The 24500-nt window shown below is 51.5% G+C and overlaps 2 protein-coding genes across 13 annotated transcripts in view; one reads left to right on the forward strand and one right to left on the reverse strand.

Moving 5' to 3' along the window:
* Camta1 (calmodulin binding transcription activator 1) overlaps positions 1 to 24500 on the reverse strand; it is a 772653-nt gene that overhangs the window by 459838 nt on the left and 288315 nt on the right. The window lies entirely within an intron of this gene.
* Positions 20057 to 20417, forward strand: LOC124989337 (non-histone chromosomal protein HMG-17-like). Its single transcript, XM_047559230.1, has one exon. The coding sequence runs from the start codon at positions 20057 to 20059 to the stop codon at positions 20327 to 20329; it is 273 nt and encodes a 90-aa protein (XP_047415186.1). The 3' UTR covers positions 20330 to 20417.

Below are 24500 nucleotides of genomic sequence, written 5' to 3' on the forward strand. Positions count from 1 at the left end.
CGTGGGCACTTCTGTGTGCCCCGCTTTCTCGGTGCGCCTGACGCACCGTGGGGCAGCACGCTCCTGACCTCCACACTCTGATCCCATAACTGTTTAGCATCTGTAGTGTTGCCAGCTGTGTACCAGTTCATGAGAGGTATATTGCTGAGTTCTCCTCCATTTTATTATGAAAACCATCAAACATAAAGAAAAGCTACATCTTACGGAGAAAATTCTCATTCCCGCCATCTAGATTCTGCAATTAACATTTGCTATTTTTGCTGTCTTGCAAGTGTCTAGCCATCCTTCTATGTATTCATCGATCCAGTTTATTTTTGATGCATCTCAAAGTAAATTGCAGACATCAGTACACTTCTGCAGACGTATCATTAACTACAGTTCGATATTTTCAGTTTGTTTGTTTTAGGTAAAATTTGCAGAGAATGAAATATATAGATCTCAAATACAGCATAGGATGAATTCTGACAATGCACAGGCTGGTGTGAGTCATGCATCTGCCAGGGAGAGGACACCGAAATACCCCAAGGAAGTCCTCTCACCTCCCTTCCCTGTAAATTGCAGGTAGCATCACCCACAACAGAGGCAATCGTTGTCAAGATTGTATCCCATCATGGATTAGTTTTGCCTGATCTTAAAGTTCATATAAATAAAATTAAACTGGGAAATAAAATAAAACATGACCTCTTGGTATCTGGGTTCTTCCACTCAGCGTGTTTTCAGATCCACCCATGTACAGTAGTTCTGAGGAAAGCGTTCCTTTTACTGCCGTGTGGTATTCCATCACATGAATATGCCATCCTTCAGTCCTCACGTCTTGGTTGTAATGGTTTAGATGTGAGGTGTCCCCCAGAAGCCCATGTGTGAGGCTATGCAAGAATATTCAGAGGTGAACTTAGATTTGAAATTTATAAACAAGTCAGTGGATTAATCCTCTAATATGGATTAGCTGGTTGGTAACTGAGCAGGTAGTGGCTGGGAGCAAATCACTGGAGGTGGGACTTTGGGGTTTCTGTCTTGTCACCGGTGATCAGAGCTCTCTCTGCTTCCTGGTTGCCATGTCCTGAGCTGCCTTCCTCCAACACACCCTTCTGCCCTGATGTTCCACTTGGAGCCATCTGACCACGCACTGGTGCCACCTGAGTGGCTTCCATTTTTAGTTGTCACGAGTAAAACAGGCAAGAACGTGCTTCTACAAGCCTTTTTGTGAGCATATGTTTTCATTTCTCTTGGTACGCGTCCAAAAGAGGAGCTTCTATTGTAGGTAGATGTGCTCAGCTGAGATGTAGGAATCGTCGAGAATTTCCCAGTGTGTACACCCATGTTACATCCCCGCCAGTCACCAATGCTTCCCACTGTGCCCGACCTTGTGTCTATGTCCTCAGTTTTAGCCAGTGTGCTGACGCGTGGTGTATTTCCTTGCGGTTTAGATCTACATTTCCTGTGCTACAGCTGCTTGGTAGAGAAAGGCCCTCCATCCCTACCTTGCTTAAAGTTTTCATCATTAGCTTTCGTGTTACACCACACACTTTTCCCTGCATAGGAATTCCTCCTGACCCGTGATTCTCTTGGGGGCAAGGAAGGTGATGAGGAATGATCATCTTAGAAACCTCTGTCCTCGGTTCTGCTGGTTCATAGGCCACAGGAGCCTCTGAACCACAGAGACTCTGCTGACCATAGTCCTGAAAATGGAAATTGATCCAAACAATCTGAAAGGGCGAATGATCTGCTCCCCATAAAATCAGGTGTCAGTCATAGACGACAAAGGGCCCAAGGTACACCAGGTGCAGCCCCTCCAGTGGCCTTTGTCTTAGCACAAAGCTCACTGGGGCTCAGCAAAGCCGAGCGCCTCTCACCTCACACTCTTCTGTATTCACTGTGGCGCGAGGTTCGCCTTCTTGCAAACAGCCTAGGTGGAACCGTCAGCACAGGGCGGAGGGCGCTGTCCTGGAAGGTGTTCAGGCCAGAGGTCACCTTGCTGTTGAGAAGCCCTCCAGTCCTGCAGGCGGGCTGGGCACCTTCTCTTGTCTCTCATGTCTTCCTGTCACTGTCCTGGCTACCTTGCACTCACACCAGCCATTTCTGTGTCTCCTCCTTTCTTGAAGACAGAGGCCGTGTCTTCCACTGGATCTCCCTAGGGGCACAGAACTGGCCCAGGACGAGGGACCTGGTACAGGTGGAACCCAGTCACTGGGGAATGAGAAGGACAAGTGCACAGCCCCTGCCAGGCACACGGGCAGGTGACACAGGGAGACACGGGGCTGGAGTACGCCAGGCATAGAGCGGGACCAGCCTGCTGACCAGGCCCGCCTGGTTTCCCTCCCCCAGCGCCTCACCTCGTGGCTCATTAGTGGCAGGTCAGGCTGGAGGCAGGGCTCCTTATTCCCAGCCCAAAGCTTTTCTGTGTCCTGCTCCCCGACTGACTCTCTCCCCTGTCCTCTCCCACCCCACTGGTCTCCCACGGAGGCCCAAGTTGAACAGGCTTCTATTTTGACCTCCTTCCTTTGGGGCCTTCCCAAACCAGTGTGAGACACCCACAGGGAGTGTGGGCACTGCCCAGCACAAGGGGCCTTTGAGGGTCTCACTTTAGGAAAAGGCTAATGTCCACTCTGCCACCTTCCCCTGAATCCACTTCCCATCCATCCACAGTGACATTGCCTCCACCAGTCCACGGCCCCTCACCCAACCCCCAGGGACCTCTCCGCCACCAGGCTGCCCTGGCACCTGCAGTCTCTCCCTTACAAGTATTTCCGGGTCTTGATTTTCATCTCGCTAGCTCTGGAGGGAAGGGCCACAGTGGAGACAGCGTGCAAACTGCGGGGACGTTCTATTCTCGGAGCATGGAGAGTTTTAACAAAACATGTGCACCAGCGTTAGCAGTAGGTCCCCATGCTGGCGCCCACATGCCCCGCTGGGGCAGGAGGGGCTCTCGAGAAGTTCCGTCAATTCCCACACCTCAAATCACAGCCCCCTGAGGGAGTCCTGGATGGTTGAGGCTTGGAGTCCAACAAACCCCAAGAGACGACCCCGCCTGGACGTGCTCTTTTCTGCAGTGGGGGGCAGGGAGCTGCCCTCTGCTCAGGTGTGCTGTGTGCCTGGAACTCCATCACCAGCAAAGGCTCCATGGCTTTAGAAAGCGAACGCCCCACAGGAAGAAGGGTGTTCAAATTCATCATGGCCTCGATGCTAATTTCTTAGCTCATTTTCTTCCAGAGGGAGGGACAAATTGGGTAGCAAAGAAGCTCCAAATACCCAGGCCGGAAAATGGATGCAAAGGTTAGATGGGATTCTAGGAAGAAGGGCGGAGAATGAAGGAAAAATAGAAGACATAATCCAGACTCGCAGGCTGATCCACCACCCACTTAGCTATGGCAGACTCTCAATGACGGATTTCCAGGGGGTGTGACCCCCAGTCAATCCGCCATCTTCCAGTCTGGGAAAGGGCTCTCCTACCCTCCAAGGGTGGTGGCCTGCCCGCCTGCGCTTGCGGTGCTCTCCCCGGCTGGGATTTCTGGAGCACCTTCCAGCAACCCAGCTGGACTCTTCAGCGATGCTGCAGAGAATGGGTTTCCGGTTCTTGCCAATCCTCTAGCCCAATACCCCCAGGTACATCTGGGACAGTCAGAACTCCATGGGGATCCTGGTACCCAGGGTCCTAGAGAAAGCCAGGCACAAAGTCACAGCAGGGGCCCAGCCTCCTGGCCTCTGTCCCATGTCACCAGGCAGCCTTCCAGGGCTGCATCCTTCAGTGCCACATTCTCTGTCACTCATGAAATGCTCCCAAGACCCACAATGCCTCACACACAGGGACCCCAAGCAGAGGGAGGGAAGATGAAGAAGGCCAAGAACTTGCAGTGCCCTTGTGCTGGACACCAGCCCAAGGCTCCCATCCCCCTGCCCATCACGTCACACTCGCCATCCACGGGGGAGGAAGGGAAGCCAGGAGGTGCCACCACGGGCCGTCAGCCGCCCTTTCCCTGTCCTCCTGGTTCCTGGACCTGTCTCCTTGCACGCTTTGTCTTCTCTGGTTTGAATTGTTCTTTCAGAGCAAGACACAGAGCCTGCCACAGGTGCAAGTAGGCAGGGGACCCTGTGCTGGGGGCAGACAACCCCTCCAGGAGCCAGGCTGCCTGGGAATCACTCTTCCTCCAAAATAATACTTGTAAACAGGAAGCTCAATTTGGACAGAATCTAGTGGCCTAAAATGCTTCCAACCCGATGTTTAATTTTGTTCCTTATGCCGGGTGACAAAAGATCACCCCGCTCCTGATGCCAAGACTCGGTTTCACATTGCAACCAAGTTTCCTAAGTAACAGGGACTTGGTCTTTTTCATGAATACAAAATCTTTCTATTAAAGGTCTACCTCTTTTTTGTTTTGTTTTGCATTCCAAACACTGCAATAGTCAGAAGAGGGTTCAAGACATTCATTATGCATCTCTCGCAGGCTTCCCAGGCAGAAGTCGGATACACCACTGTGATTCCGTACCACCGTGTCCCGCCTAACTTGCTTCAGGTGTCTCGGAGATGACCCGAGGCTCTGCAGTTTGCGCTGCCGATGCAGTATGCAGATTCTACAAACAGGATTGAGCCTCACAGCTGGTTTTCAGAACAGCTTAGAGTCAAAGATTCAAAATACAGAACATAGCAAATGAGTTCTTATCAAAATGTCAAAATCGATTTTGCCAGAAAACCTTGGCCTGGAACATCTGTGAAAGGTTAGGGGCGTGTACCACTCCCTCTGGTTCGTCCAGCTGCCAAATTAATCAGGGTAAATGGAACATGGCAAAGCTGAGTGAGTTCTCCGGAGCCCACCCACCTCTCCACCAAGAGGGAGCTCGGCTTAGGCTCCGGGCCACAAGGGCCCTGCAGAGATCCCACGAGGCAGAGGAGCCTGCTGGGGAGCGAGTGGAGCGCCACGCTCTCCCTCTGCCCTTGGCCCCTCCTCTCATCCCAGACACAGGAAGAGGAACAAAGTGAGAATGGGAAAACAAAAAAAAATTCTGGGCAATTTTCCTGGCAAGTGTCATCACCCATGACACAGAAGCCAGAGCAGGAGCCGGATGCTGGGGTCCAAGGTCTCCACCTGCGAAGGCCGCAGTCACGCCCACCCCGCGTGCTTCCCAGAGGCCCGTCTAGACTGAGGCACGGCCTAGGGAAGGAGGAGCACTAGCACCACCGGGAGAGGCGAGCGGGCGGCCGCCAGGGCTAGGCGGCGGGGCCTCCCTCCTGCTTACGTGGTGAAGCTCACCATCAGCATCCGCTTCCGCTTGCCGCAGGCTGACGTTGGGGTCAGAGCTAATTACTGATTCTAATTTTTTTTCACTTCAGACAGAATCATAACACCATTAAGATCTAATACATTTATTACTGTGATTCTCAACCGGGCAGTATTAAAACTTGTGAAAGTGACTTTGCAAATTACCAAACAGTCAGCAAGCTAATGAAGCAGGACTTTTAAAGTGACTGAGAAATCATTCCTATATTATAAAGACAGCAATCTGTGAAGGGAGATTTGGTTTAAAAAAAAAACACATTATCACGTATAATGGAAAATGTTAATCCATGGTGAATCCAATCAGAGCTGGCTGAGAAAAACAAAGGAAAGTGAGAATCCAAACAGAAGTGCACACTTGGGCCACAGGCAGGAAGCTCTCTGGGAAGGAGGTTCCCTCCAGGGCCCCGGGGTCCCCGGGCATGTGCCAGCATGCCCCCAAACCCCTCTCCTCCATGGCACTCCACTAAAAAAGCACCGGGGACCCTGTCTGTCCCAGTCCCTGAGAAAGCCTCTGGACAGGCCCAGCAAATGGCTGCTCCCTCATGGCTCTTGGTGACGTGTGGCTTAGACGCTCTGCCAAGAGACAGACACACGTCTCAAGGACAACCACGGGCAGGGGTCCAGATCCAGGCAATATGGCCCGGGGTCACCAGGGGGACCAGAGGCCTTGCTCAGCAATCCAGCACCCTGCCCCGAACAAGAGGGGGCTGCGAGCAGGAGGGGTTTAGGAGGCCAGCCGGCCTCCGAGCCTGCGCCCTGGGTTAGGCTTGGGTGTGCCCTTCAGAAGCAGCTCTCCCCATAATGAAAACGCTTAAGAAGGTGCCAGAGCAAAGCACAGGGCGGGATAAAGCCAGAGACAGGCACAAACGCCAACACCGGCCGAGCAGAGGCCTATGCTTCTTGTTAGCATTTGACAGCAAGTACCGTGTGCTACTTAGTGAACCAAATCCTCCTCCGTGCAGAAGCGTTTTTCTCATTCTTGGCCCAGTGGTTTCAACGGGTGCCCCCCCCACAGATTTCAAATCCTATTATACAGTAAACATCTGTGGCATTAATTTTCACCCTGTAAACAAATGCAGGCAGCTGCGGCAGATCATCTGATGAGTCAATCAGCATGTGTGCAGCACCCTGCGCCTGCTTTCTTCACCCGGGCAAAGTGAGAGGGGCTCTCCGAGCCCATCTGCCGCACCAGCCAGCAGCGGCAATATCAGAAGGGACAGAAGGGGTACGGACTTCCCCCGGGTATGTGCGGCCAGGACCCAGGCCTACTCCTCAGAGCATCCTCCAAAAAGAATGACAAGGACCCAGCACGCAGGCTCCACTGGCCTTTGTGCACAGGTCCACGTTCCGTCCTAAAGCTGTGGAGATCCGTGTCTGCATAGTGGAGCCGCGGTTCTCGCAGCGGGGAATCCTGCTCTCAGAAACACTGGGACAATGTCTGGGGATATTTTTGGTTGTCACAGGTAGAGGAAGGGGTTGTTGGGATCTGCTAGGTGGAGATAAGGGACACTTCTAAACACCCTTCAATGCACAGAACAGGCCCCACCGCAAAGTAGTATCCAGCCAGGAGTGTGCCCTGCACCAACACTGAGGTGCTCCGGCGCAGGCACCTGTGTCTGAGCCAGTGCGCCTCCTTGTCTGGCAGACTCACCCTCCCACGAGGAGGAAGCAGGAGTCTGGCCCTACCCTGTGGCCTTGTGACTTCCCCTCCCACGCTGCATTTAGACAGGCATTTCTGTACCTGCTTCATTAACTACACTGACCAGTCGCTTGGTCCTGGGGTCCACTTGCTTATCCAGGCCAAACACAAAGCCAGGCCAGGGCCTCCTGGGCAAGACTGCCGCCATCTTGAGCAGCTGCTGGGGCCTGGGTGGGGGCTCTGGCTCCCCAAAGCGTGCCTCACTCGTTAACCCTGGGCAAAGCCTGGAGTCCTTGAAGAGGCCTCGTCCCTACTCCTCCAGGCAAGGCCGCTGGACAAAAAGCCAGCTGGTAGAGTCCAAGGACACCAGCTCCTGGATGGCACTGAGTCAGTTTCCTGAGCCCCCCGGGCAGTGACACCAGCCTTGTGACCATCCCCCAGCACCACAGCCCCAGGAGTGGCCCAGGAGGGAGAAGGGCTGCTCCTGTCCTTTATGGCCATGAAGAGCGAATACTCCCCGCTCTGGGTCAGGTTCCCGTGGACTCTTCCCGGCATCCCCCCTGCCTGGCACTGCCATCAGCACCTCTGACTCTGCTGGCCACAGCCCAGGCTTGAGTTATTTTTGGAATTTGGCTGGATCCACAGTCTCCCAGAGGTCAGGGGAGCCATCCTTGGAGAGCTCAGCATCCAGCAGACTGTCTCCTGTCCTCCGTGTGTCGGGGACCAGCCAGGAAACCTAGCCCAGCTGCTGAGACCTGAATGAGAACAACTCCCTGCCCAGACATTTGCCTTCATGGACATTAACTCTCAGGTCCTCCCAGCGGCCTTGGGAGAGGGCATGATTACCCAGACTGAAGGTTGAACAACTGACCCAAGACCACCCAGCTACTAAGGAACCAAACTACCAGCCCAGATGAAGCTGGCATTCCACAAGGAAGGGCTGATGGGGGAAAGGTCTCTTCTGATGCAAAAGAGGAGCGAGAAATGCCCCTCAGCTGCCCCAGGTGCTGTTCCAGGCCTGCCGAGGGTCCAGCTTGTGAGCCCCCTTTGCCCTACCCACGAGTCTTTCTGCTGCTCAGTAGCAAAAGGCCAGTGTACTCAAACGCAAAGCCTCCCCTCCCAGGCAGGAGCACCTCCAAGCCCAGGAGGGTGACAACTGGAAACCCCGTTGCCTGGGGAAGCTGGTCCACCTCTGCCAGCAGAGGCAATGGCCCCACCCAGGGAGCCCCACCCTGCCCCACCTGTCCCGATCGAGGGAGCATTAGGGGGAGACTCCCCAGCCTCTTCCCTGCCCCAGTGGAGGGAACACGTGCTGTGGGTATAAATGTGCCCACAGGACAAGCAGGCCTGGGGCACAGGGCCCTCCACAGCTGCCGAGAAGGTGGCAAGCGATTCTGCAGTCCTCTATGCTCTGCCCCGGGTAGCCCCTGGGGACCTAGGACAAGCAAGCCCAGGCTCTGGCCCAAGAGACCAGTCAAGCTGGGTGGAGAAGTAACCAGACAGGCCCGTGGGGTGGAGGCAGACAGTAGTGTGGCCACTGGCACAGTTAGGGCTCTGCGGTCCCCTAGGGAGTGGCAGCTACATAGCCCCTCAGAGCCCCTCTGCCTCCACCTGGAAAACCCGGAGTCCCCCGATAAGGGAAGGGGCAGCTAGGGCCTGGGACCTCTGGGCATTCTGGGCAAGCTGGCCGCACCCCAAACCAGAACGGGGGAGCCCTGGGTGTGCACCCAGGAGGTGGCAGGGTTGGAATTGGCCTGTCCAAGACCCCTGGATGGAAGGTCAACAGGACTGAGCACTGGAGCAAGAGCAGCCCTCTAGATCCGGCCAGGAGCCAGCAGGGAGGAGGGGCAGGCGCAGGCACGAGACCCCAAGTTCGCACCCTCCTCCCCACTGACACCAAGTCACCCTCCCAGCAGCCAGTGCAGTAGGCAGGTGCGCAGGCCTAGCTCTGCCCCTGGGGAGGAGCCCCTGCGACCTGGCAGGTGTCATGGAGACACAGGCACAGAGGGGTGCTCCAGCCCAGTAGCCCTGCTCCTGCTGTGCAGATACTGGTTCTCAGTACACGGGCGAAACAGATAGCCCAGACGGGACTCCGAGGAAGAATTACTGCCTTCTTAACTGAAAGATAACCTTCCTACACAATTTTATCTCTTTCCTTCTTCCCTCCAATGTGCTTCCCCTGCATCTGTGAGCATTAACTTCTAACAACCCGAAGCCCTGTGGATCCACATGCGCCCAGAGGGAGGCTCTGCTGAGCAGCAGGTGGAGAGGCCCACAGGCTACCTGGGGCCTGTGGACTACTGGCCACAAGCTGCTTCTGGAATAAGCAGGCACCCTGTTTTCGAAGGGTGGGGAATATGCAGCTGCATTACTGAGCACCCCCAGGCTGATAAACCACTGGACTTTATGAAGTTCTTCCTTTAAAGCAGATGATTCGATTCAAGCGTTTGACATGATACAATGCATGCACATAGTACCTGTTCAAGAAGCAGAAGGCAGCCTGCATGGTTACAGCAGCCTAGGTGGTTCCTACCACCTCGACTCACAGACGTGAAGGCTGAGTTCTGGGTCTTAGGACACTGGCCCAGGACAGTGCAGCTCAGAAACATGGACTCATGCTCAGGGCCATGCCATTCCTGAACTCCTTCTGGATACCACCAGGACCCTCAAGTCCACATTTCATTTCCTTGAAGGTCAGCTATGCCCCTACTCAGTCAGAGGCTTCCCAAGTTCAGTCAAGATGCATTCCCAAGCCCGTTCACTGAGTGTGGGACATCCTGCTCGGGTGACTGCGCAGGGTGACTGGTGTGGTCCCAGCTGCAAGGAACCAGCTCTGTGCTGCTGGACCAGGCTGAACTCCTGCTCTGGCCCCCAGGGTTGCTGGATGCCCCGCTGCCATGTCCCTGAGCCCTTGATCCCCCGAGGGCAGCAGCAGCACCAGAGGCTTTGCTGGGCCCAGTTAGCACGTCCCAAGCCGTCTTGGCACCACGGCCTGTTCTCTCTGGCTCCCAGGACACACAGCTGCTCTGCCCCGCAGCAAGAGCCCATCCTCCCCGCACTGTTCAACCTCTGTCTTTGAAGAGAGCTTTGCAAGGAAGAAAACTTTTCTGGAAGTTTCAGTGGTCTCCATAAAAGCAATCGATGAATAAACTGGAGACCACTCAGACCTGCAGGATGAAGAGGCACGTGAAGTCCCACTAAGATGGGGGGGGCCGAGGGGTGCTCTCCCGCCTGCCCAGGAGGGCGGGCCCCACTGAGAGGGCACCGCTGGTCCCAGGGTTGGGGATTTTGAGCAGGTGCAGTGAGAAGGTCCCTGGACCTTCTGCCCCTTGTCCCCTCAGAGATCTTGTCATTAAAACACACTCCCATCACATCCCCATAGGGTCATGACGCTGGGAAATGCCAATCCAGGTGGCTGGCAGCCCTGCACACTGGAGCAGGTTACGTGCCCCCATCTGTGTCTACATTTGTAAAATGGGATGGATAAGCAGGTACCTCCTCACCAATGTGCCATGGCCACAGATTTGTCCAAACTGCGGGGTGTTCACAATTGACATGACAGCACCCTTTGGAGAGAGCATCAGCTGAAACAGCCTCAGGTGATCCTCATTCAGGAAGTTTTACGGAGGTCACCAGACAGGACTGATAAATCTGACACCATTTAATAACCATGCAGAATGGAATGACCTCATACTTGCAGGTTTTGGTGTCCACATACACAAGCCTCACAAAAAGCCCTCAAAACCAGAGTAAGTCCTGACAATGTGGCGATTACACATGTAAACCTACAAACCTACAAGGTGAGCTTGTCTAGTGTTCTATATGTGTTGGTCCTTGTAGCAAGTGCTATGGACTGAATTATGCCCCCCAAGATTCACTGGTTGAAACCTATCCCCCAATGCAACTGTATTTGAAAATAGAGAGTTTAGGATATAATTAAGGTTAAATGAGGTCATGGTGGTGTTCTAATCTGATAGTGGCTGGAGAAGAGGAGGAGGAGAGGATTTTCTACGCACACACACTTGGAAAAGGCCATGTGAAGACACAGCAAGAAGGCAGACTCCTGCAAGCCAGGAGAGCCCTCCAGAACCTGGCCATGCTGGCATCCCGGCTTGGACTTCCAGCCTCCAGAACTGTGAGGAAGTAAAGTGCATTGTCACGCTGCTCGGCCTGTGGCTCCGCCTTACAGAGCTCTAGCCGAGACAACGGCCTAGAATTTCCAGGGCAGCATGGTACCTAGGCTGAAAGAGCGGTGTATCTGAACCACAGAGTGAAGCCGTCCCTGCGTTTGGTGACACAGTGGCTCTGCTGATGACACAGAGATGCACAAGAAGAACAGGATAGAAGGCGTTGCATGAAAAGCAAGAGTGGACAGAAGCCACGTTTCCACTTACGTACTTGACCGTGTTTGCACCAGTAAATCCAAGCACATGGTAGAAGCTGAGACTGGACTACCCTCTCTAAATCACAAAACGTCATTATTTGCAAAGTGACCAAAACTGGTTCCTATGCCCTCCTGAGGAAAGGGGGTGCCCCCTCGTGGCTGCAGGGACTGCTCCTCAGCAGCGGGAAGATCAGAGGGAGAGGTTGGAGCACCTTGACCCTTTGGGAAGGAGCCTCAGTGTCAGGGTACAGAGTGGAGAGAAGCCGCAGCCAGCAGGAAGTCCCCACCCACAGAAGAGCCAGCTACACAGGGAGACGGCGAAAGCCACTGTCAACACTCAGTGGCTTGTCTAGGTAGTGAAGCATAATTAATTTGGGTTTCACACATCCAAAGTGGCTCCAAACAAAGCTAACTTTGGAACAGCCCTAAGTGTCTCATGGAAGGTTTTGCTTCTTGTGGTGACTAATACTTGGGACTGGGATTGAGAGTCACAACTCGCAACTGCTGATCAGCATGGAGACATCACCTGCACTTGTGTGGGACTCGGCCCTGAGTCCAGGCTGGGCGATCAGATAGAAGCTCCTCCCTGGAGCCGCTGGGACGCGACCCCACCACATAACGTCGTTCTCTGCACCCTGCTCCTCCTGTCCTGGCCCTCCCCATCCCTGGAGGGGCAGCACCTGGTCAGCAGCCTGTCTTCTCTTTAGGGTCCCCTAGGGGGAAAGAGGTGTAGATCCACGTTTTCCAAAGTGGATCTTATGCTGGACAAAGAAAGACCTTTTTGGGCATGAGAACGCCACATCAGAATCGGGGTGTGCGGCAGGAAGCACCTGCACAGTGGCTCACTCAGCCCTCCACTCTTCAGAGAAGGCACACGAGGCTCAGGGAGGGGACACTGCCTGCCTGTCCTCACTGTCATTGCCACTGGTCCCTAAACTCCCCCAAACCACCCTTGCCCGATGGGGTATCTCTCCCCTCTTCAGAGCAAGCAAGCCACAAAGTACCTCCAGCAAGATGGCAGTGATTGTGAGAAGAGCCCTGAGGTGGCCCGTCATCATGACCAGCCCTGTGCCCACGGTGCCATCCCGTCATCATGACCAGCCCTGTGCCCACGGTGCCAACCCGTCATCATGACCAGCCCTGTGCCCACAGTGCCAACCCGTCATCATGACCAGCCCTGTGACCACGGTGCCATCCTGTCATCATGATCAGCCCTGTGACCACGGTGCCATCCTGTCATCATGACCAGCCCTGTGACCACAGTGCCATCCTGTTATCATGACCAGCCCTGTGCCCACGGTGCCAACCTGTCATCATGACCAGCCCTGTGCCCATGGTGCCAACCTGTCATTATGACCAGCCCTGTGCCCACAGTGCCAACCTAAGCCTATCACAGAAATTCACAGGATGCCATGAAATACGAGTGATTCCGCTGTGTGGATGTGCTTCTGTTCCTCTCCGACAGAGGCTGCCCGCCCCATACACAGAGCCCTGATGACGCTGGCATGCCATCCTAACTCAGCAGCTCACCCACCACAAGGCCAGTGTGGGCTTCCTGCCCCGAGCCCAGGGTCGCCTCCTCCAGAAGCCTCTGCCCTTTGTTCCCCTGGTTCTGCCCCAGCTGGTGGAGGAGGCTCCCACCACCCACCCTGGAGTCACACGTGTGTGGAGTGTTTTCCAAGCCCTGATGGCAGAAGAAGCTTGGATTGTCCTGAGTCCCCACAATGAGGCGCCCCAGGCTGAGCTGTGAGCAGAATCCTTGGTTGGAACTTTCCCCCAAGGCTGACCCCTTGGCAGCAAACCTCCCACAGACATCCTGGGACCAGGGCTACACTTCCTGGACCACCGCACTCAGAGAGCACCGTCAACCACACCCCAGCACGAGGGCAGGACGTGGCATTTCCTGCTAAGGTGTGGGTAGGACTGGGCTCTCGGCGGGGTCTGGGGACAGCACACGGGCTGTGGAAACTGCAGTTCTCCAGCGTCCAAGCTGAGCTCTCTGGCCACTGTTCTTCCCATGGCCTGGGAGGGGTGGTGATAGGGCAGGGCTCTCGAAGGCTGCAGGAGGCCCCAGGGCAGTTGTCCCACAAAGTAACCCAGGTTCAGGGGAGCTCAGCATGTGGTGCCCAACAGTGGGGCCATTGAAGAAGACCAAAGGAAAAGTCCAGCTGGAGGGCCACTCCACTGTGTGTCTTAGACAAGTCCCTTCAGTGGGTAGGAGCCCCATTTCCTGTTCATTTAGGGCAAAAACGGGCATTAAATGAGATGATCCTCAGTTCCCACCCACATCTGAGGCTGACAGGATTGCCAGGCCACGTAAGGAATGGATCATTTCCCTTCCTTTGCCCTTTGGCAGGTTCCAGAAAGATCCTTAAGAAGGTCTACCAGTATCTGACTATAATTAGAATATGAAAATATTCATAATATCAAAAACATTCATAATCTCCATAATAACCAGTCAATTTAGTGCTCACTGTATGCCAGGCTTGGGGGCAGGTGCCTGATGAGGACTGAACTCATTTAGAAAGGGACACAGAGTGTACTGGCAGCTGTCAGTCAGCCCCTGCCAGAGCCAGCCTTGGGAGTAACCCCGGTGCCCAGGGCCTCTGTGGGTCCGCTCCCTGCCGCCGAGGCCAGCCCTGGGAATCAGTCTCTAGTGTCTCCATGGCCTTCCCCAAGGATCTGGGACCTGGGTCATAGCAAAGGACTATGACTGATGAGTCCCATCCACCAAGTGCCTCCACTTGAACAGAGGACAAAACTTCTAATTAAAGAGATGACTTTCTTTGAGGGCAGACACCTGCAGCCCTCCACACCTGGCCGAGGTCAGATAACCTGGGCGGGGCTCATCTCCTTCCTGTGCAAAGTTCTATGACTCTTTCCATTTCTGGAACTGGCTACAGAGGTTAGCATGCTTGACCGCCTAAGGCCCCCAGCCTGGGCAGCGTCAGACAGGCAAGGAGCTGCCCTTTGGCCCAGAGAGGGGCTCAAGAGCCACCAAAATTAATATTTAATTGAAAAGTTATTTCCTGCATAAACATCCCCACAGGTTCACAGAACAGTCGCACTACTGCATCTTGTGTGGGAAGATTTTAAGAAAGAAGAAGAGGTAGCAGAGAGTAGGAACGGTTCAACTTTAAGGTACATTTTTAATTAAAAGAAAAAGATCAGAGCTGTGATGCGGCGTCATAAAGCTGATAATTTTACAGCTGGATGGTCTCCCTCTGATGTACTTGAAAACCATTTTCAAGCGACATAAAGTTTAACATACCGGTACATCTGCCTACCCACTAGATTCTACATGGAATTTAAAATTTAATTATATTAAAGCTTTGTTACAGTGTGCATCGCAAGCATGCTAACCAAGTGGAACTTTAACAAAATCTCCTCAGATAGCTTTTCTTTTCTCTTCTAGATTCAGTTTGTGGAACCCGAGTCGAGTTTGACAACAGCTGATGGTGCTGTCCGAGCTGCTGGTTGCTTACGTAGCGACCCTGCAGGCCTGATCTTCACCCTCCTGCTGCGGCTCCTGAGCCTGCCTTCCCTTCGCCTTCTCAGGCTGGAGCAGAAAGTGGCCCGAGGATGAAGCACTCAGATTGCTGGGTGGACCCCTCTGAAGTCTAGGGTGGAGGCAGGGAGTCAGTCACTCTGGAGAGTCTTTTCACTGCTAATGTCCGCGTGCATTAAACTGATACCTCCTCAAGCAAAAAACAAGTTGCCATATTAACCTATCAATTACACGTTGGGTGCTTTCTGTAATTAAAAATGCAACCACTCCCTATAGGAAAGAAGATTCCACGCAAACCTGGTTCTCCATCAGAAATACCAGGTTGGCCTTGGAAAGTTGAGCTCTGGGTACGCGACCCTGATTTGAATCCCAGCCCAGACACTAACTGTGTGTTCCTGAGCGGCCTGCTTCGCCTCTCTGGGCCTGCTTCAGAAAACAGAAATAGTAATAGTATCTAATTCATATTGGGTTATTGGAAAATTAAAGACGATGCACATAAAGCATTTGCACAGAGTAAGCACCCAGTAAATGGTGACTTAGTCTCGGTCGCTGTTACTGCTGCTGCTGTTTTTCTAATGCCATTGCTACCCCATGGCTGAACAAACCTGTGGCTCTCCCTGATGGGGTACGGAGGGAGCCCACACCCCAGCCAGCAAAGCTGCCCACTCCAAGTGCTGAAGCATCGGCCAGCGTGGCTGGGCGGGTCCAGAAGAGGAGCTAGTCTTCTGGCTTTCCCTCTTTCCCTCTCCATCGCACGCACATCGGCTGAATGCAGGACTTTGGGGGTGCCAAACTGCGGGAGGGAAGCACCACAACCTAGTGAACAGGATGAAGCCCTGCAGAGGGGGCAGTGGAAGACCCCACGGAAAGCGACACACAGCTGTGCAGGGGCACGTCACGTGGGCCAAGCACCCAGCTTTCTGGGGACAGCTGTTGAACAGGGAGTACTGAGTGGGCTTGCCCTGGGGGGCGGGTAGGGGCAGCCAGAGTCGCAGCCATGGTGTCCCAGAGGCCTCCAGTGGCATTTTCTGAAGACCTGGAGGCATCAGCGTAGAAAGGCCTTTGGTGTATTTTAAGTGAAGAAAAAAAAAGACCAACTCTGTAGCCAGAGCAAGATGGCGTCCTAGGTGTGTGTTTGATCAACAGGAAACGGCGCCCACGAGACCGGCCTCTGAGCTGTGCAGCTGAGGGCCACCCAGTGGGGAGGAGGGAGGGAGAGACCGCGGCGGGCCGTCTTCCACTTGATACTACGCATCTCAGAAGAGCGTGAATTTTCAGAATTAACATAAATTGTCCTTATGATAATTATTAACCATAAAAATGCACATTTAAATTGTAATTGATTTGTTTCTTTCAGTCATCATATTTAATTCCTGAAACTTAAATGAATATTAAAGGAAGGCAGGATTTTTATGTTTATGAATCCAGGACTTGGGCCAAAACTTATTCATTCTAAAAAGACAGTCCCAATGACAAACTGGGCACAAGTATAGGCACCAGGGAACAGAGCATGAATCAGAGTTGGAATGTCTGCCCCTCAGATTCTGGCAGAGGAGACGGATAACAGCAGAGATGCGGCCAAACCACAGGAGAGGAAGGGAATGAGAGGAAGGATGGAGGTGGGGTCTTGTGGAAGGTAGTCAAGGAGAGTTTCCATGAGAAGGTGACACTTGAGGGGACACCTGAAGGAGGCAAGGGAGGAGCCGTGAGGAAAATGGGGGAAGATTCTGTATAGAGGAAACAGCCAGTGCAAAGGCCCTGAGGCAGGAATATGTAGAGCGTATTTAAGCCAAGTGGCAGGAGCACAGGCAGCAAGCAGGAGATGAGAACCAGATCCAAGAGGACCTGCTAGCACTAGAGCCACTAGGTAGGCTTTTGGACAGTGGGTGACACATTTTGATGTGAGGGCTACAAGGAAATCCTAAACCGTTTTCCGTAGTCCAGGAGAAAGACAGAAGTGGCGTGGACACCCTGAGTGCAGGGAAGGGCCTGCAGCTGAGGGATTCTGGGTCGGTTGGGAAGGCAGAGCCAGCAGGTTTGCCAGTGAACTAGATGGAGGAAGAGGGACGAGAGAGGAGCAGAGGTGACTCCCAGGCACTGGGGAAAGTCAGGTGGCCACTGTCCAGGAGAGGGAAGATCAGGGTTGAACACTCTAGGGGGTGACTGATCACGAGTCTCGGTTGGGACAGGTTAGGTCTGAGATGCCTGCTTGACCCTCGAGGAACAGATGCGCCTGGAGTCCAGGGGAGGGGCAGGGCGGGAACTACACACGTGAGGTCGTCAGCGAGCAGATGTGTGCCAAGGAAAGGGCCTGCAGGGGCGGCCAGGAGGGCTTGCTGGAGAAGTGGAGACAGACAGTGGGGCCCTGGACACCACAGCCTTAAGACGTCTACGGGAGCCACTCAAGGAACTGTCTGGAACGGTGGCCACAGCAGGAGTGGGCAGCAAAAGGCAGCCTTGCCAGGAAGAGATGACCAGTTACGTCAAACGAGTCTCGTGGGCCAGAAGAGGAGGTGGAGCCCCACCTCTGGTCGGGTGTGTTGAGCGAGACCTTCCCGCTGGGGTGAGGAAGACCAATTCTGAATGAGCGTAAGAAAGAGCTGGAGCAGAGGAGCCAGAGTGCAAGGTGAGGCGGCGTCCAGCCTGCCCTGCGCAGCGCGGACAGATGGGCAGCAGCGTGAGCAGCCACTTGCCCTCGACAAGAGGGGCTGCGGATGGCTCTGTGCTGTCGGCCCATCTGACGGAGGACCTGAGGCCGAGGAGAGAGAGGGAAGGACAGTGCCCTCGAATGGGCGAGAAGGACGGGCCAGCAACAGCAGAGCTGAGTGGCCCACAGGGCAGAGGGAAGGTGCCATTGGGTCAGGTGCAGCTGAAGGCAGGAGGGAGACACGCTGGCAGGTGCCCCAGACATCCCTCTGGATTCATCCTGTCCTTTCGGGGAAACAGGAGCCAGGCCAAGAGCTAAGAGGGGACGCGGGAGAGGGTGCAGAGCCATCCAGGTGGCCCAGCACGTGTGGATGGAGCGGTGCAGACCTGCCAGGCAGCACCGGAGCTCGGGAGGATCGCAGACCTAAGGACACTGGCCAGGGCCGGCCTCCGGAGACAGCCACACTGCGCAGCGTGGTAAGTGTCCAGAAGGCAAAGCCGGATTTGAACAGACGTGGCTTTTGTCAGGTGAGAGCCGCAGAGGGCGCTGGGCGTGGCACATGGAAGCTTCATCCTCTGGGTTAAGGTTCGTCAGTGGCAGCAGGTAGTGTTGCTTACTGGAACTAACACTCCTGAGTCTTGAAAGCGTCCCTCTGTGGACACTAAAAACCAGCAAGAATAATGACAGGTGCAGAGTTGGGAAGAGGCAGTGATCCAGGTGCTGACCTCTTCAAGGAAGGAGAGGAGTCTGCAAAAACCGCAGCAAGAGAAGATGCCATGTGGTAGAAGCTTGAAGGCGGGAAGCTCAAAGGAGCAGGGGAGCTTTCAGGGAAGAGGGATGGACGTGGGGACAATGGCATGGGAGTTCAACAGGAAGACACCTGCATGGCCTCCAGGTGCAGCAGAACCAAGAGCGTGGGAGAGAAACACCACCTCCTGAGAAGGCCTGACGGGGTGGCATCCTGGGAAGGGCAGGTTCACAACAGCGGCAGTTCTCCAGCCCCCTGACCTCAGAACTCCCTCACATCCTTGAACACGCTGAGGACTTACCCGTAGCCATGATGGAATTACCCTCCTACCATAAGAAACTCTTTTAAAAATCTATGAAATAACAGTTTTCACACTAAGTGTGTAGGACGGTGATACCTGAGAGAACAGTCAATGAAATGTAAATGTGGCTCTTTACGAAGGACATCGAGAAACCTCTACAAACAAGTCCCCTGCACTGCAAATGAGAGGGCGCATCACTACAGGCCCACAGACCTCGGTGCCTAACAGGGAAATATCATGAATAGTTTCATAGCGACGTGTTGGTGACTTGGAAGAAACAGACAACTCCTTAAAGGACACGAAGTGCTAAACTCACTCATGAAGACACACAACTCAGACAGACCTTTACCCTTCAAAGAAATTAAACATGTAGTTAAAAACTTGATCCACAAAGAAAACTCCAAGTTCAGATGTCTGGTATTTTGCTGAAAAATACTAACAAATGTTTAAAGAGAAAATAACACCAATTCAACACAAACTCTTCTAAAATACAAGCAGGAGGGAAGATTTACCAACTAATTTTATGAATCAAGCTTTACTCCAGCACTAAAACCAGACAAAGGGCTGGGGCTATAGCTCAGTTGGTAGAGTGCTTGTCCTTCATGCACAAGGCCCTGGGTTCAATCCCCAGCACCACAAAAAAAAAAAAAAAAAAAAAGAAAGAAAGAAATAACAACACATCATAGCCACGTAAAAGGTTGGTTTAAAGTTTGAAAATGAATTAGGTAAATCACTTTATTAAGAGACTAAAAGATAAAATCTTACATCTGACAAAATTCAATGTATGTCCATGATAAAAACTCCCAGCAGGAATCCAGCTAAGGCCAACAGGCTCACTGATAGGGCTGTGCCAATGCCAGTTGCCTTGTTTTGATAATATCTTTAACTAGAAGTATGTTATTAGAAGAATCTACAGAGTATGATTTTTACTTCTTGAGAGTCAAAAATTACGTCAAAATTAAAAGTAACCCCCCAAAAATACTCTCAAAAAACTAGAAATAAAAGGAAATCTTCAACCTGATAAGAGTCATGTACACAAAATGCACCATTAGCATGATACTTAATGGTCAGAGACTAAATTTTCCCCTGAATATCACAGGAATAAGGCAAAGATTTACACTTTACATTTATTTTCTTTTGACTGGAAGTTGCAGCAAGTGAGTAAGCCAAGAAAATGAAATTTAAAGGTATGCAAATTGGAAAGAAAAAAAATAAAATTGTCTTCATCCACAGATGATATGATTGTTTAGGCATCAAATTCTACACAATAAACTAACAAGTTAACAGAACTAATAAGTGAGTTTAACAAGTTTTCTAAATATAAGGTCAATATGTAAAAATCAACGGTTTCTGTACACTTGCATCAACAATAGAAAATTGACAAATCTTAAATGCCACTTTTAATAGCATCAAAAATATTTAATACTTAGGGATATGTTTAACCAAAATATGTACAAAACCTGCATGCTAAACTATAAAGCAAAAAGAATTGTTTAAAAATAAACAAATAGGAAGAAGAGGCGAGAACGACCCTGCGTCCCACCGCCGTCGCCACCATGCCCAAAAGAAAGGCTGAAGGGGATGCTAAAGGAGATAAAGCCAAGACGAAGGACGAACCACAGAGAAGATCAGCAAGGTTGTCTGCTAAACCTGCTCCTCCAAAGCCAGAACCCAAGCCTAAAAGGGCCCCTGCAAAGAAGGGAGAGAAGGTACCCAAAGGGAAAAAGGGAAAAGCCGACGCTGGCAAGGATGGAAATAACCCTGCAGAAAATGGAGATGCCAAAACAGACCAGGCACAGAAAGCTGAAGGTGCTGGAGATGCCAAGTGAAGTGTGTGCATTTTTGATAACTGTGTACTTCTGGTGACTGTACAGTTTGAAATACTATTTTTTATCAAGTTTTATAAAAATGCAGAATTTTGTTTGACTTTTTTTTTTCTTTCCTTTTTTTTTTTTTAAGCTATGTTGTTAGCACACAGAATACTTCATTATTGTTTTCAGGGGAAGGAGCATACGTCACTAGTAGAATGTCTCCAAAGCTGGATTGCTGTGGGGGAAAATACCTTCCCCTGCTAGTTTTGAGAGACATCCAAGGTGGCTGATGTTGGCACACATAGCCACCTTGGCACAAACGCCTTGTGGTATGGAAAAACTCCAATTCATCTTATGTCCTCCTCCCCCTCTCTGCCATCGGCATAGACTTAACTCCCCTAAACCCAGACCTGTTGGGACCTGTCTCCCAACAATTGGTTTTACCAGTGTGTTGGCAATCTGGACTTCCCAGTGACATCATTGAGATATTGTCCCTCAGAAGAGCAACAGTTCCTTTTCAAGATTGTGGATCTTCAGATTAATAATTTTTGCCATTTTCATTTCATTTCCTGAAAGTCAGGGTCGGCTTGTGAAAAGTTGTTAAACAACATGCTAAATGTGAAATGTCAACCCTCACTCTAAACTTTTCCTATTCAGAGCATCAGATGAAGATTTCATTGGGTTTTATAGTGGCTTTCTGATTTTGGTAGTCCATCGAAGAAGGGAGTTTGAAAGTTGTTGTATACTGTTAACGATTGTCTGCCCATGTCCTGCCTGAAATACCATGATTGTTTATGAAAAGAATCTTTAATAAAGCTGGATACAGTTTGGCTTGGAAAAAAAAGAAAGAAAGAAAGAAAGAAAGAAATAGAGATATATACCATGTTCATGGAATGGAAACCAACATTATTAAGAAGTGAATTCTCTTCAAATTGATCAAGGTGGTCAATGCAATCCTAATCAATATCCTATATGGATTTTGTAGAAATTTTTATAGAAATTGATAAACTGAACCTAAAATGTATATGTACAATGACTTAGAAAAAGCAGAATAATGTCAATAAGGAACAAAATTGGAATATTTACCCTACCATATTCAAAGACACTTTGTAAAGCTACACTGATAAAATGTGGTTTAGGTATAAACAGAGACACATATAAAATGGAGCAGGAGAGAGTTTAGAAAAGACTCACGCATACATGGTCAATTGATTTTCAGTGAAGGAATCGACAATGCAATAGGGAAAGGGTAATCATTTCAACAAATAGTGCCAAAACAATCAGGTAGCCACAACAAAAAATGGAAAAAGAAAATTGACCTTTATCTCACATCACATGCAAAAACCAACTTGAAGTGACTATAGATCTAATTACAAGAGGCAAGCTATTAAACTTCTAGAAGTTTAAACACAAGAGAAAATGTTAATGATGTCGGGCTTGACAAAGATTTCTTTGTGCTCAATTCAGCAGCATATTTTCTAAAATTGGAATGACAAAGCTTTCTTAAATATTACACAAAAAGCATGAACCATGAAAGAAATAGTCAACTAATTTTACTTTATCAAAGTTTGAAATGTTTTCTCTTCAAATGACCTGTTACAAAAATGAAAGAGCAAGAAGCAGACTAAGAAAAATATCTATAAACATATCCAATGGGGAATCTCCCAAAGAACTCTTGCAATTCAATAATAGGAACACAATCCAGTTGTTTAAGTAGCAAAGATTTGAGGATGCTTTGTCACTGCAGGTACGGTGGCAATAGGCACGTGAAAAACTGTCAGCACCACTCATCAGTAGGGACACAGCTACTCTACCCTGGATTGGTTAAGCATTTGAGATAAATAAGTTGCCCAGGCCCAGGCTGGGGACAGGTAGAGTATAAGCACTCTCATGCACTGTTCATGGAACGTCAAATAATATAACCACCTGGGGAAACAGGTTGGCAGTTTCTTCTAAGTTTAGCACAGACCCACCACCGCAGCCCAACTGAGGCACAAATGCAGTAAGTCCACTGCCCCAAGTAAAAGCCTCACTCAATGAGGACTCCAGCCCAGACACCTCCCACCTCCCCCCCGTGTTCTCTCCGGGGCAGTGAGCCCTCGAGAGTTAGCAGATGCAGAGGAGGAGGAGGGAAAGACAGCAACCCAGCCAGGGTGCTCCTGTGGACCTTGTCAGGAGGGTTGAAGCCCTGCTTCATCTGTACCAAGGACTTGGGAAAGAATCCAGGCTTTGCGGAAGCCAGGTGGCCTAATCTGTGGCAAGTTCTGCCATGTACTAACCGTGAGAGCTCAGGCGAGTGACCTTATTTTATCCATGTTTAAAAATGAGGTAAATCTTTCCTATTTGATAGGGTTGCTACAAAAAAATCAGAAATAAAGTTCAGTCCAAATTCCTGACCATGGCTAGAAGACCCAACATGCTCTGGCCTCTTCTGTCCGAGGCTGCCTCACCGCAGGCTGCATCCTCCAGACTGACACCACAGCCACCCCATCCTGCTTCAGTGACTGCCTCCTGGCCTCTGTGCAAGCTCTCAGTTCTGATGAGGAAGATTTCTCCCATCTTGTGCCTCACCCCTCAGTTCCTAAGGTCTCAGCTAAATGCCACCTCATCAGAAGGCCTTCTCCAACCACCTGTGTCTAGAGATCCCGAGACCATCCCCCGGTTGGGTGACTCCCAAGATCCAGCCTGTGGTCCTACCTGTGGCTAAGGTTTATTATATGAAAGACACACAGCAAGATCAGCAGAGAGAAAGGGCTCATGGGGCAAGACCAGGGAGCCAGGCCCCAGCCCCCAAGGGTCCTCTCCCAGCAAGGTTGTACGGGATGCATTGTGACCCTCCAAAGGCAGGTGGCCCAGCACTTGAGGTTTTTATGGGATGGAGGGTGGTCATGGAGGTTGCCCAGCTTAGCACACGCCAGAATCCAAGAAGGAAAACAGGTTTGGCTGCTCTTACTGTTTCGGGAGAGTTTCTGAACTGTTTACCTGTCAAGGTTCCAGACACAGTCAAGAGCCAGCGTGCAAGTGGGACTTTCTACAGACAGGTCTAGGCCTTTCTGAGGGGACCTGACAGTCCTGCTGGGCTAGCTCTTGTCTGCACACTCTCTCATGAGCCTGTCCCCTGCATATGTCCTGTGCAGTGTCAGTCACACCTGAAATCAACAGTCACGCGAGGACTCTGCGTGTTATCGTTGGTTACATCTCCCTCCCCTTTTAGGCTCGGAGCTCCAAGTGCAACCAGGGTACCGCTTGGCACAGAGTCAAAGTTCAATAAATACATGGAGGCTGAGTGACAGATGAACGAACGGAGCATTCAGCAGAGTGGCCGGCACGTCCCGGGCACCAGCACATGGCAGTGCCGTTCTGATTGACTGCCGGCTTCCTGAGCCTCTTTGAGAGCCCTGGGGAAACATTCAAAGCCACAAGTGAAGAAGTTCAGAATCGTAACCATGTGGGTGAGGAGGCACCAGGAAACGTGAGGACGACGTGGTCACAAGTGCTGGCAAGGAGGGTCAAGGTAAGTTCAAGGACCCTGAGCGCATCCCTGGGCTCAGCCACTGGGGGCTCGCCGTGTCAGCTCCTGAGGCTGCAGCTTCACGCTCAGCAAAAGCGTGAAACAGAGCCAGCCCCATAGCCTGGCCTCTTCTTCACCCCTGAGCCGCGGGCACCAGGAAAAGCTGAGTGGTCTGAGAATTCCCCTGGGGAAGCCCCACATCTGCTGGCTCAGTCACCGTGTCTCAGGCCCTGGACAACCCAGCCCTCGAAAGGCATGGCCACCCTGAGGAGCACAGAGGCAAAGAGCTCAGGGAGACAGAATGACTCAAACCTGCGCTCACGCCACACGCGGCCTGGATCTTCAGCTGCTCAAAGCCTTCCAAATTCTAAGGATTACTCTCATTTTAATACAGCCAGATACTGCAGGATCAATAGGAATCCTTGTCATTTTAGTGTGACTCATTATTCAAAATATGTCACCGCTCAATCAATACAAAAGTTAAAATTCATCAATATTTAAATTTTTCCCATTGACATCTTATCATTCTACCCTGGAAGGAGCTCAGCAGATCACAAAATCCATTATTTAATCTTTCAAGTTTGCAGAGTTCAGAATTAAACACCACTCTGTGTCATTAGCTGAACAGAGGCTGGTGGCAGATCAAATAAGGGGGTGGGAGCAGGGGGAGCAGATAGG

This window comes from Sciurus carolinensis, chromosome 1 (assembly GCF_902686445.1).
Source record: "Sciurus carolinensis chromosome 1, mSciCar1.2, whole genome shotgun sequence".
NCBI lineage: Eukaryota > Metazoa > Chordata > Mammalia > Rodentia > Sciuridae > Sciurus > Sciurus carolinensis.

What these genes read in the sequence shown, in the direction of transcription:
- LOC124989337 (XM_047559230.1), top strand. Translation starts at nt 20,057, where the DNA reads ATGCCCAAAAGAAAGGCTGAAGGGGATGCTAAAGGAGATAAAGCCAAG.